The 12786-nt window shown below is 49.7% G+C and overlaps 1 gene segment (V, D, J or C); it reads right to left on the bottom strand.

The window, feature by feature from the left end:
* Positions 1-1278: 1278 nt before the first annotated feature.
* On the bottom strand, positions 1279-1885 carry LOC127031719 (immunoglobulin heavy variable 3-21-like). The segment is given in 2 exon segments: positions 1279-1661; positions 1811-1885. Coding segments are annotated over 2 exon segments (429 nt in total).
* Between the last annotated feature and the right edge of the window lie 10901 nt (positions 1886-12786).

Here is a 12786-nt window from a genome sequence, read left to right as displayed (position 1 = left end):
CTGGCTCCGCCCACTGAGGCAGCTGCTCTGGCTCGTCCCTCTCAGGCGCGGCGGGGAGCCAGGGCGCCTCCTTACAATGCCCCATTGCATTTCTCTCTTTCTTTCCCTTTACTGTCCCTCTCTCCCTCACTTTAAAATCTCTCTCTCCCCCATCCCATCTAATAGCTCGACAGACAGAAGGAATGACAAATCTTGAAATCCATCATTTTCCAAGGAAAACAATTCTGTCCTCTTGTGTCTCCATGTTATGAGTCTGACACATATTTCCTTATGGGGATGAAATCTCAGTCCCGTTGAGACAATTGGAGTTTTGCCTTTGACATGAATGGGACCAGGAGTCGTCATTTCACAGCTGAGTCACTGTAGCGAAGGCAGGTGTGCTGGAATGGAGCAGTCAGCCTGTATTAACTCTCTCCAAATGTTCTTTTGTGATTCTCTAGGCCTGGCTCCTTCACAGCTCGTATAATAAATGGTTCCCCTGCACTTTGCCCCTCTCTGTTAATGGTCTAACTTTTTTAGAATTGGCCCGGAGGAAGGAAAAGGATGTGATGTTACATGCTGACACTGCTTGTGAGACATGGTATGTTCTGCCCAGTTGTAATCTTGATTTTGATTTGAGTTTAAAAAAGTGACTTATCTGCCACATGAATTAACCAGACAGCAGTGGTGTCAACTTTCTGTCCTCTCAGAAAACCACGATTTTTTAAAAAGGCAGTTCTTAAAAAGAGGTGTTTTCTGTACAAGGGGCATTTTATTATGAATGGGCACGTGCAAGAAACTTGGAGTTTGGTTACAGATGAATCTACTAGAATCTGTACAGGGAATTCCCACAATCTCCCTGTGACTGAAGGACTAGCGAACCTCTTTTCCCCTCTTATTTAGAACACTGCATTGGTTATTCAGGATATGCCAGCTGTTTGCAGATGAAGCAGTGTCTTTATGAAACACATTTTAGCCTTCATTAGGTGCGTGCAAACTGTGGAAGATCCCGGTGTGAAAAATTCTAGTGCAGGTTCCACCTTGGTTCTATGGCTGCTGCTTCCTGCCTGTCTTCTCCAGCTTAGTTTGTTGGCAAAGCAGGTTGAAGGGCAGACAGCTAAGCGTTAATCACACTTAGGAGGAAGAGTGTATTTCTGCATGACCAGGAAATGTACAAGGCGGTCTCGGTTCTGTCGGAACCGCGGGTCTTTCATCATCAAAGTTAATTTTGAGAGAGTTGAAGCTCTGATAAAGGACTGGAGACTTGATACCCTGTGTTGCTCTGTCTGAACTGTTCTGTTATGGTAGGAACTGTGTGGGCCCTGGAGGTTTTTGTACTAACTGCAGGAGGTTTCTGATCACTGTGTCTCTTCTCGCACAGTAATATCGGGTGGTGTCTTCGGCTTTCAAATTGTTCATTTGCAGATACACCGAGCTGCTGGACTCGTCTCTGGAAATGGTGAATCGCCCTTTAACCGCATCACTGTAATATGCTGCTGAGCTATAAGCAGGATTGCGTATCTCTGCGACCCACTCCAGCCCTTTCCCCTGAGCCTGACGGACCCAATCTATGAAGTAGCTGCTGAAGGTGAATCCGGACGCTTTGCAGGTGAGACGGAGAGATCCCTCAGGGGTTTGAATCTTCCCTCCGGACTCCACGAGCTGGACCTGGGACCGGACACCTGGAAAAAAGAGAATCACATTCACCCCCAGCCTGGCTCAGAGCCCGTTAAAAGCAGCAGAAAGATTCCCATTGAAATCCTTGTGCTTTGGGCCAGGTTAGGAATGCCCAACATTTCCAGTCCACGAGCGGGGAAGAGGATAAAATTACCTGGAAGGACGGCTAGAAGAAAAGCGAGGCTCAGCCACAGTCTCATCTTGCTGATACTGGAGAGTTTTCTGGTGGGACATGCACGGACACCCGGACTTACCCCTCCTCCCTTATCACGCTGCAGGGTCTCAGAGATCACAGGGCTTCTATAGTACGCCGAGGCACTGAATTTGCATCTCCTCTTTTTCATAAGACACATCTTGGACCTCAGCACTCAGGAAACTCAGCCTCCCGGAGGTGGGTGTAGTGGGAAAGGGTTACCTGGGTACTGGAGAAGAGGAAGAACTCCAGTCACAGAATATTTTCTGCAGTCTTCTCTGCAATAGTTCTAATTGCATTTTAGAGACAAGATTCCTTATTGATGGTTCACCTTCCACTAACTTCTGTCTCCTTTTCCCTCTGTTTTTGGGATATCCTTCGGGGCCAGGCAATGTGATCTTCTGGTGGGACATTAGTCTGGGGCCTGGTCTACACTACGCTGTTAAACCAATTTTAACAGCGTTAAATCGATTTAACGCTGCACCTGTCCACACTACACTGCTGTTTATATCGATTTAAAGGGCTCTTTAAATCGATTTCTGTACTCCTACAAAACGAGAGGAGTAACGCTAAAATCGATATTACTATATCGAATTAGGGTTAGTGTGGACGCAAATCGACGTTATTGGCCTCATTATTTTACAGTAATATGTACACACATATTACTGTAAAATATGTGCACACCTGTTCACAGTGCACCGGTTTCACAGTGCAACCGCTCCAGAAATCGACGCTAGCCTCAGACTATGGACGCACACCAACCGAATTAATGTACCTAGTGTGGACGCACACAATCGACTTTATATTATCTGTTTTATAAAATCGGTTTAAGCTAATTTGAATTTATTCTGTAGTGTAGACGTAGCCTGGTACATGAGAATCAGTCTGTTTATTCCTGGTTTTACTACTTTGATGATGGGTAACCTTGGGTAAGAAACTTACACTCCCTGTGCCTCAATTCATATGGCTATAGAATGGGAAGATTATATTGACCTTCCTTTCTCAGTGCTTTGACATCTATGTCTACACTACTAAATTAGGTCGATTTTATAGAATGAATGAAAACCACTATGGAATATTACTGCTAATGTCTGAAAATTCCCCTTCCTGCTTCTTCTAGATTCTAGAAGAAAATTTGGGGAAAGTATATTCAACTCTATCAGTTGTGGATGGAAAGACAGAATTCTTTATTATTATTCTACCAGCTCTTACAATCAGTGGAAATTTCTGGGTCAATCCCCTGTGTTTTTCTGAAGGTCGTAGAGCAAGAGGCGCTATTGTGCGTGGTGATGCTCAATAATGCAGTGAATATTATTTCCCGGTGAGAGGCAGAGTGCTCAGATGCCAGGCTCAGTTTCCTTTAGGGATGGGGGAGGCTTTGCAGGGATTATTTTGTGAAATCCGAGAGCTGAGGTTGTGATATTGAATAGTCCTTAAGGGAGATAGCAGGCACGTTTCTGAACAGTGCCATGGGCTACAGAAGGCCGGAGGAAGATTTGTCCCATGTTAATGAATCATATAGAAATACCTAACAGGCCGGCTCTAGCCATTTCGCAGCCCCAAGCAAGGTGGACACACCGCGGGGGTCACTCTGCCACTTGCCGGTCCCACGGCTCCAGTGGACCTCCTGCAGGCATCCCTGCGGAGGGTCCGCTGGTCCCACGGCACTGGTGGAGCATCCACAGGCACGCCTGCGGGAGGTCCACCGGAGCCGCGGGACCAGCGGACCCCTGCAGGAGGTCCACCAGAGCTGCCTGCCGCCCTCCTGGCAACCTGCAGAATGCCCCTCATGGCATGCCGCCCCAAGCATGCGCTTGGCCCACTGTGGCCTGGAGCCGGCCCTGTAGGGAACACACAGTACCGGGCGCCCAGCTGCAGTGCAGATCCCACCCTTACCTACTGGGAGCAGCAGGAGGAAGGCGATGGCCAAACTGGGGGTCATGTCTGCGGCTGGCGGCTCGTTCCCAGGCGGGAGGGAAGCTGAAGCCTGGCACTGGCTCTGAGCTGGATGAGTGGCCTGCTCACATAAAAACAGACTACAACGTGAAACTGCAGAACTGGAATTAATTTGCAAACTGGACACCATCAGGTTAGGCCTGAATAAAGACTGGGAGTGGTTGCGTCATTACAAAACCTAATTTCCCCCATACTAATTTCCCCCTACTGTTATTCACACCTTCTTGTCAACTGTTTGAAATGGGCCACCCTCATTACCACTACAAAAGTGATTTTTTCTCCCTTGGTATCCTACTGTTAGGCCATGTCTACATCTAAAATTTTGCAGCGCTGGTTGTTAAAGCTGTATTAGTACAGCTGTATAGGGCCAGCGCTGCAGAGTGGCCACACTTACAGCAACCAGCGCTGCAAGTGGTGTTAGATGTGGCCACACTGCAGCGCTGTTGGGCGGCTTCAAGGGGTTTTGGGGAAGGCGAGAGCAAACCGGGGAAGGAGACCAGCTTCGCCGCGGTTTGCTCTCGCGTTCCGCGAACCACCCTGCAAACCGCAGGGAAGGAGACCAGCTTGCTCGGGGGTTCGGCGAACGCGAGAGCAAACCGGGGAAGGAGACCAGCTTCGCCGCGGTTTGCTCTCGCGTTCCCCGAACAAGCAGGTCTCCTTCCCTGTGGTTTGCAGGGTGGTTCGGGGAACGCGAGAGCAAACCGCGGCGAAGCTGGTCTCCTTCCCCGGTTTGCTCTCGCGTTCGCCGAACCCCCGAGCAAGCAGGTCTCCTTCCCTGCGGTTTGCAGGGTGGTTCGCGGAACGCGAGAGCAAACCGCGGCGAAGCTGGTCTCCTTCCCCGGTTTGCTCTCGCGTTCGCCGAACCCCCGAGCAAGCAGGTCTCCTTCCCTGCGGTTTGCAGGGTGGTTCGCGGAACGCGAGAGCAAACCGCGGCGAAGCTGGTTTCCTTCCCCGGTTTGCTCTCGCCTTCCCGGAACCACCCAGCAAACCTCAGGGAAGGAGACCTGCTTGCTCGGGGTTCGGGGAACGCGAGAGCAAGCCGGGGAAGGAGACCAGCTTGATTACCAGAGGCTTCCTCAGGTATGCTGGGATACCTGCTTATTCCACGGAGGTCAAGAAAAGCGCTGGTAAGTGACTATACTCGATTACCAGCGCTGGATCACCAGCGCTGGATCCTCTACACCCGAGACAAAACGGGAGTACGGCCAGCGCTGCAAACAGGGAGTTGCAGCGCTGGTGGTGCCCTGCAGATGTGTACACCTCCTAAGTTGCAGCGCTGTAACTCCCTCACCAGCGCTGCAACTTTCTGATGTAGACAAGCCCTTAATTGAATTGTCTTGTTAAACTGATCTCCCACTTGGTAACGCAACTCCCATCTTTTCATGTACTATGTATATATACCCGCTACAGTATTTTCCACTATATGCATCCGATGAAGTGGACTGTAGCCCATGAAAGCTTATGCCCAAATAAATTTGTTAGTCTCTAATGTGTCACAAGGGCTCCTTGTTGTTTTCATAAGAGACACTAATATCTTGCCTGCTTTCTAGAGTTCAGTGACATTTTAAAAAAGGATGTCTTTCTCAGGGAGCCTCATGCCTCAGTACCTATTCCCATATTATGAACAGGGGATCTGTTGGAGTTTTTCAGATTTCCAGTCTCGGGTATTGATTTGCTACCTACAATCAATATTTGATAATTGCTTATTGATAACTAAAAAGAATTCTCACTTATTCCTTTTTGCTTACTGCTGATTGAATGTTGATGGATACTGAATAAATCCATACATGTATAGAGAAAATATCCTCTTAAATCAGGCTTGCAATTTCAATTGGGTGGGTGCCTGGCCCTCACCTCATTGTATTGGATCCGAACAACAGCTTCTGTCAATCTCTGTCACAGCCCTGAGATCCAGGGGAGTTTCCAGAATTCACATCAATGAGCTCTGAGCACAGATCAATTGCCCTTCTTTTGGCCTTTCCCAAGCCAGAGGAAGTTTTCAGAGTCGATTGCAATGGGCATGGATCAGTCCCTTACTCCATTTCTCTCCTTGAAAGTGGCAGACGCGGTCCTCTGGCACCAGCCAAGTGTCCGTCACCAGGAGAGTGATGAGTGTGAATGGGGATAGATAGATAGATATTTTATAACATTAGTTTTAAGAAAATTAGTTCGGATATACGAATATCATTCAGGTCACACATTTCTGAGAGACAAAGTCCGAATTTATCCCTTTCCTTGGGCAAGTCTGATCTATGGAATTTCTCCAGCACCATCATCTGATAAAATATCAATTGCTAGTATCAAGAAATGCCCTTTTGTGGCCTGGATAGACTGAGCCCATTTACCTAGGGCACCTGCTGACAGCCCCTTTCAACCTCCAACCTCCATGAGTGAACCATGTGTGCAACTCCCTGTCCGGGTAGATTAGTTGAATTCTGCCAAGACAGGGAGCTGGATGGATGAAAGATCCATTATGTGCCAAGACCCGGGGTTCTCACGTGTGCTGGATAAGAGTTATTTGATGAGGCCCATAGATGTGAGATCTCTGTGCTAATCTGCAGGTGCTTCTGTTTGACTGTAACTTTTAAGCTGGACCCCAAGAAAGCTATTCTTGGTACTTAACTTTTAGAATTGCTTTTTTAAAATCTAGAAAAAGCCTAAGAAATGTGAGAGCATTTCTACCCATCGGCAACAAACAATAAAAGCATTTGGACGTCATCACTTTCAGGCAGCTTTGGAAGCCCCAGTTCTGATATCACACCGAACAATTGGATCCCCGAATATTTCTCTTGCGCAGGCTGCATTTCTAGTCCAGTGTCTGGTGAGCGCCACTGTGAGCATGTGACAGTCAAGTTGTTGCAGTTGTATGGACACGTGATCATACATGACTACACAGATCTCTAGTCTGAGGAGAGAGGATTTTTCGCTCTGGTTGCAGCTCCCGTGCCCGTGCCCAGGGCCGGATTGTCTGGGGAAGTGCTGCCCCCGCGCGGCGCATGGCGGAAGGGCGGTTCTGCCGCTCGGGGTTTTTGTACGAGCCCTGTCGGGGTTCCCCGCACTGTGTCTCGCACAGTAATAGCGGGCGGTGTCCTCGGGCTTCAGGCCGGTCATTTGCAGATACAGCAGGTGTGGGGTTGTCCCTGGAGATGGTGAAGCGTCCTTGAAGGGGCTGGGCGTAGTTGATGGTAGTGAAGCTGAGTTTATTTCCCCGATCCACTCCAGTCCCTTCCGGGAGCCTGTCGGACCCAGCTCATATCGTAGCTGCTGAAGGTGAACCCGGAGGCTTTGCAGGAGAGGCGGAGAGAGTCTCCGGGTTTTTCACATCCCTCCGGACTCCACCAGCTGCACCTGGCACCGGGCACCTGGGGATAAAGATGAATTAGGGGGAACATGAGTATCTATGGAAACAGAATAACAATCTCCTGACTATGCAACATATAGGAAGGGAGAAAATACCTTCAAACGCTGCTGCAATGAGAACGAGATACAACCAAAGCCTCATTGTCCGTGTTTGGAGAGGAGAGTTGCCGGGGGGGTGTCTGGTGACTGCCCAGAGACAGAGGCTGCAGATTGTCTGTCCGGGTGCAGCCGTGCAAGTGAGAGAGACGGCTTTAAACAGGATACTCTCACCGCTATTTGCATATCTCCCTTCTTATAAGAGACTCCAATTATTTCCTAGAGCAGCTCAGTTTCTTTTGTGTGTGACTGAGAGAAGGGCCGGCATTTACTTCTGGGGTATCCCCTCTCCCAGTCGGTGTATCTGTATCTGAAGAAGTGGGTTTTTTACCCACAACAGCTAAGGCCCAAATAACTCTGTTAGTCTTTAAGGTGCCACCAGACTCCTGGTTGTTTTTGTGGATACAGACTAACCCAGCTACCCCCTGATACAGAAGGATTAGGAAAAAGAACAGGAGAACTCCCAGCACCTTAGGGACTAACAAATTTATCTGAGCATAAGTTTTCGGGGGCTACAGCTCATTCTTCAGATGCACGTAATGGAAAATACAGTAGGAAGATATATACACACAGAGAACATGAAACAATGGGTGCTACCATACACACTATAAGGAGAAAGGAGAAAGCAGCAAAGAGTCCTGTGGCACCTTATAGACTAACAAAACGTTTTGGAGCATGAGCTTTTGTGGGTGAATACCCACTTCGTCGGATGCCTCACCCACAAAAACTCATGCTCCAAAACGTTTGTTAGTCTATAAGGTGTCACAGGATTCTTTGCTCCTTTTACAGATCCAGACTAACAGGGCTACCCTCTGATACTATAAGGAGAGTGATCAGTTGAGGTGAGCTATTACCAGCAGGAGAGAAAAAGAACTGTTTGTAGTGGGAATGAAAATGGCCCATTTCCAACATCTGACAAGGAGATGCAAGGAACTTCTGGGAAGGAGGGGCGAGTATAAGCATGAGGAAATAGTTTACTTTGAAGGCTTAGGCTCTATCTTATTCAGTAGGAGCTGCGTTCTGACACCTCTCTGCAAATCCACATCTGCTTCTCCCTGTGTCAGTCTCTCTCCGAGCTGTTCCAATGACCCCACCTTAGAACTCTTAGCCACGTGACTATCCCCACTGACCTGAGGGCCAGCACCAGGTTGAGAGGCCCCTGGCAATTGCCTCTTTGCCACTGCCTGTCAGCGGGCCTGGCAGAGACCACTCAGCTGCTAGTGCAGGGCTGGGAGTTTCAAAGGGGCCTCATGGGTAAAGGAACCCACCTCACATTCTGCAATCACAGTCCAGAATTTCTGCTGCGTCCCAGGGGGAGATAAAGACCCAGCTATTTAACAGTAACCAGGGACTGGCTGCTCTTAATTACAGGAAGCTCCCCAGGCTGGCATGAGGGCAGTGGCTGGTGAGGGTACTGGGAGGAAGTCTGGTAGGGTTTTAGGGATCGTGCAGAGAAAGGCAGCAGCCCCACAGGGGAGGTGTCAGGGGTCTTTGGGTCAGAAAGCACAGGGCTGCTGGCCTTGTCTGCTGACTGCTGGCCTGGGGACCCTCATTCCCCTTTCGATAGATCTGCTCTTGGGCTGATGTGCCCCAGTCATAGCATGCCATAACAGAACACTACATGCAATGAAAATATGAAATCCGTGCTTTCAAAACAATATCAGAAACACAGAAGGGTATCTCTGGAGAGTAGTAGGGGGAGCAGGAAGATGAGAACTCTAGACTTCTTTTTTTTTCTGTGAACCGGACACAACATAAACACCTTTCCAATATCTGTTATTGCCCGTCATTGCAAATGTGGGAAGGTGAGAATGCAGAAAACATGGCAGAGGGGGAAAGTTCCTTTCTGTGCTGTCAAACCCTGACAGCAATTAAAGAGATTTCCCTGACTGTGAAAATGAAAGTCATGCCCACTTCAGGGGTGCCAGGGCTGGGCCTGTAGACAGAGCACATGCCATTTAGCAAGTTGTCCAGGCAACAGCCAAGGCAGACCATCTGTTAAATACTTGAGGAGTTCAAATCTTTTCCCATCCTTTTTTTCTCCAGTAATGAGTCTAGCTCAGGGATTGGCAACCTATGGCATGCATCTTGCCAGGGTGCTTCTGGGCTGCTTTGTTTATCTGCGGTTTCCACAGGTTCAGCCGATCGTGGCTCCCACTGGCCAGGTTCACTGTTTTCAGGCAATGAGGGCTGAGGGAAGTGACGCGGGATGAGGGATGTGCTGGCCACGGCTTCCCACTTCCCCCATTGCCTGGAGTGGTGAACTGATGCCAGCGGGAACCGCGATCTGCCCAACCTGCGGATGCGGCAGGTAAAACAAACTGGCCTGGTCAGCCAGGGTACTTCCCCTGAGGAGCTGTGTGCCAAAGGTTGTCGATCCCTGGTCTAGCTTCTACTCTTGGATCCTCAGATCAACATGTGAGATCATAAGAACTGAAGAACAGCCAGAAAGCATCAGAACAATGGTCCGTCTAGCCCCGTGACAAGGGCAATCATCAAATCATCCACTGGGAAGGAGTTTTATCTGTTATAAGGAGGGGGATATGCAAATAATAGTGAGAGTTTCCTGTTTGAATCTTTGTCTGCAAGGCTGCACCCAGAGAGAATCCACATCCCCCTGTTATGTGCATCACCAGAGACCTTTTCCCTCACACCAGGGAAAATAAATCTTTGGTTCCATTTAGCTTTCGTTGCAGCTGCTTTGGAAGGTATGGATGAGAGAGACTGACCTGTACCACCTCAGGGTTCAACATAGACAGCTACTGAATTAATTGGATCTGTCAGGGTGGGTCCCAGTCAGAGGCTGCGGTGGCTATCAGCAATTAGTGGAACAACCACCTACTACGGAAATTCAGTGAAGGGGCAATTCATCCTCGCCCCAGCTGTACAAACACTCCAGTTCACCCTTCCCTACCCGCACAACTGGTTGCTGAACTCTAGTGCCTTTATCCTCTGTGATGGAGTAGGGGCTGTCGCATGGGCGATGGGAAAGCCGGGATGTCTTTAGGTGAGGGACAGGATCTTTAAGCCTGTAACCTGAGCCAGGTAGGGGGGAGGGGGTAGCACCTTGCCTGGGAAGTTGACAAAGGAATCGCAGCTGGAGGAGGGGCAGTTCAGTTTCGGTTTGGGTCTGGATGAGCGGAATTCAGGGGATCCTATGCTGGCCCCAAGCACCCTGAAACTCCAGAAGGACTCGATGGAGGGGTCCTGACTGTACCTGCAAGCTCTGCTGTAACCTGCATTCCTGTTGTCCAATAAACCTTCTGTTTTTACTGGCTGGGCAGAGAGTCACTCTGGGTCCCAGGAGGGGTGCAGGACCCGGACCCCCCCCACACACTCCGTGACATCCTCACACACAATTACTTCAAATTTGATGATAATATATACATCCAGATCAGTGGCACCGCTATGAGCACCAGCATGGCCTCACAATATGCCAACATTTTTATGGCTGACTTGCACAACTCTTCCTCAGCTCTCGTCCACTCATGCCCCTTCTCTACCTATGCTACATTGATGACATCTGCATCATCTGGACCCATGGGAAGGAGACTGTAGAAAAATTCCACCATGATTTCAACAGCTTCCACCCCACCATCATCATCGGCCTGACCAATCTATAGGGGAGGTCCACTTCCTAGATGCCATGGTGCAAATAAATGATGGTCACATTAACACCATCCTATACTGAAAACCTACTGACCACTATTCCTACCTTCATGCCTATCTCTGCAGGGCCCTGAGAACCACAATGCATCTGGTAGCTGCTGAAGGTGAACCCAGAGGCTTCACAGGAGAGGCAGAGAGAGTCTCACATCCTCCGCAGGGCCGGCTCCAGGCACCAGCTTAGCAAGCAGGAGTTTGGGGCAGCCACTCCAGAGAGAGGCTTCAAGTGCGGCAATTCAGCGGAAGGTCACTCACCCCGGGTTACAGCCTCCGCTGAATTGCTGCAAATCGCGATCGCAGCTTTATTTATTTATTTTTTATTCTGCTGCTTCGGGAGGGAAAAACCCCTGGAGCCGGCCCGTCCACAATGTGAAACAGCTGCCGACTAGTCTCTGTGGGCGTATGTTTATTTAGGGGCTTATAAAGGCCCCTGAAACCAGATATAAGATTCCCCCTTAAGATTCCCTGACTAGCAAAATGGAAAGGGAACTGTGACCAGGCAAGGAGATGAATATTTGCAATCTCTCTTATAAAAGTCCGTCTGGATGATCAAAGGCAAGAAAGTTGTGTGTGTGTGGGGTGTGTGTGTGTGTGTGTGTGTGTGTGTGTGTGTGTGTGAGTGTGTGTGTGTGTGTGTGTGTGTGTGTGTGTGTGTGTGTGTGGAGGGTGTAAACGCCAGCCCATGTGCAGTGCAGTTGAAATATTTCTGGGTTATACCTGCGTGTTCCCTTCCTGGGTCAGTGAACAACCTCCCTTTACTCTGTCCCTATATTTGAGCTTCGTATAAATAGTTCAGAGCGTGAGCACCTCTCAGCCGTGAAGTCCTTCTCCGGATACTGCAGGAGAAGGTTTTGTCGGAGCTTCAGCCGCTGTGTGACTCTCTGGCTCAGCAGCACACAGCGGTGTCCTCGGGTGTCAGGTCGGTCATTAGCAAGTACATCAGGTTGCTGGAGGTGTCTCTGGAGATGGTGAAGCGATCCCGGACTGAAGCGGGTAATACGTGCTGCCCCCTCCGCTAATTCCCGAGACCCACTCCAGCCCCTTCCCGGGAGCCTGCCGGACCCAGCTCATCCAGTAGCTGCTGAAGGTGAAGCGGAGGCTTTGCAGGAGAGGCGAAGAGAGTCTCCGGGCTTTTTCACATCCCCTCCGGACTCCACCAGCTGCACCTGAGACGGGCAGCTGCAGATCAAGACACGTTAAGAAAGGAGATTCTGACCGAGAAGAAATATCAGGAACCTCCGCTATTCCGGGGGAAGAAATCACCTCTGAGCACTGAGAGAGTGAGAAGGAGATGGAGCCAAAGTCTCATTTCTCCGCTGGATCGGGGGTTCTCCAGGCTTAACCCTTTCACTGCCAGGCCCCACTAGCGGAGCTCCTGGATGTGGAAAATGGCGGGGTTTAAGCAGGGAGCTAAGTAACCCTATTTGCATATTCCCACTTTTAATAAGGGAGTGATAAACCAACCCTAATTGACTTGAAATCCCTAGATCGGAGCTCAGAGAGGAGAGGACACATGCAGAGAGTCTGGCAAACGCTCATGGGTCCTTAACGCATTGCCTGATGCTTGATCAGAGACAGAGAACATTGCTCTTAACGGAGAACTTGGGAGTCACTAGCATGGTAACACACTTTGTCCGGTCGTGCTCCTTGGCCACTGTCACGGAGTGTGGGGGAGTCCGCCCTGCACCACTCTTGGGACCCACAGTGACTCTCGGCCAGCCAGTAAAACAGAAGGTTTATTGGACAACAGGAACACAGGTTACAGCAGCAGAGCTTGCAGGCACAGTCAGGACCCTCCACCGAGTCCTTCTGGGCTTTCAGGGTGCTGGATCCTAGCTAGGAACCCTGAATTCTGCCCA

This window comes from Gopherus flavomarginatus, chromosome 11 (genome assembly GCF_025201925.1).
Source record: "Gopherus flavomarginatus isolate rGopFla2 chromosome 11, rGopFla2.mat.asm, whole genome shotgun sequence".
Lineage (NCBI taxonomy): Eukaryota > Metazoa > Chordata > Testudines > Testudinidae > Gopherus > Gopherus flavomarginatus.
The sequence above is the reverse complement of the archived record's forward strand: the minus strand, read 5'-3'. Positions and strand labels throughout refer to the sequence as shown.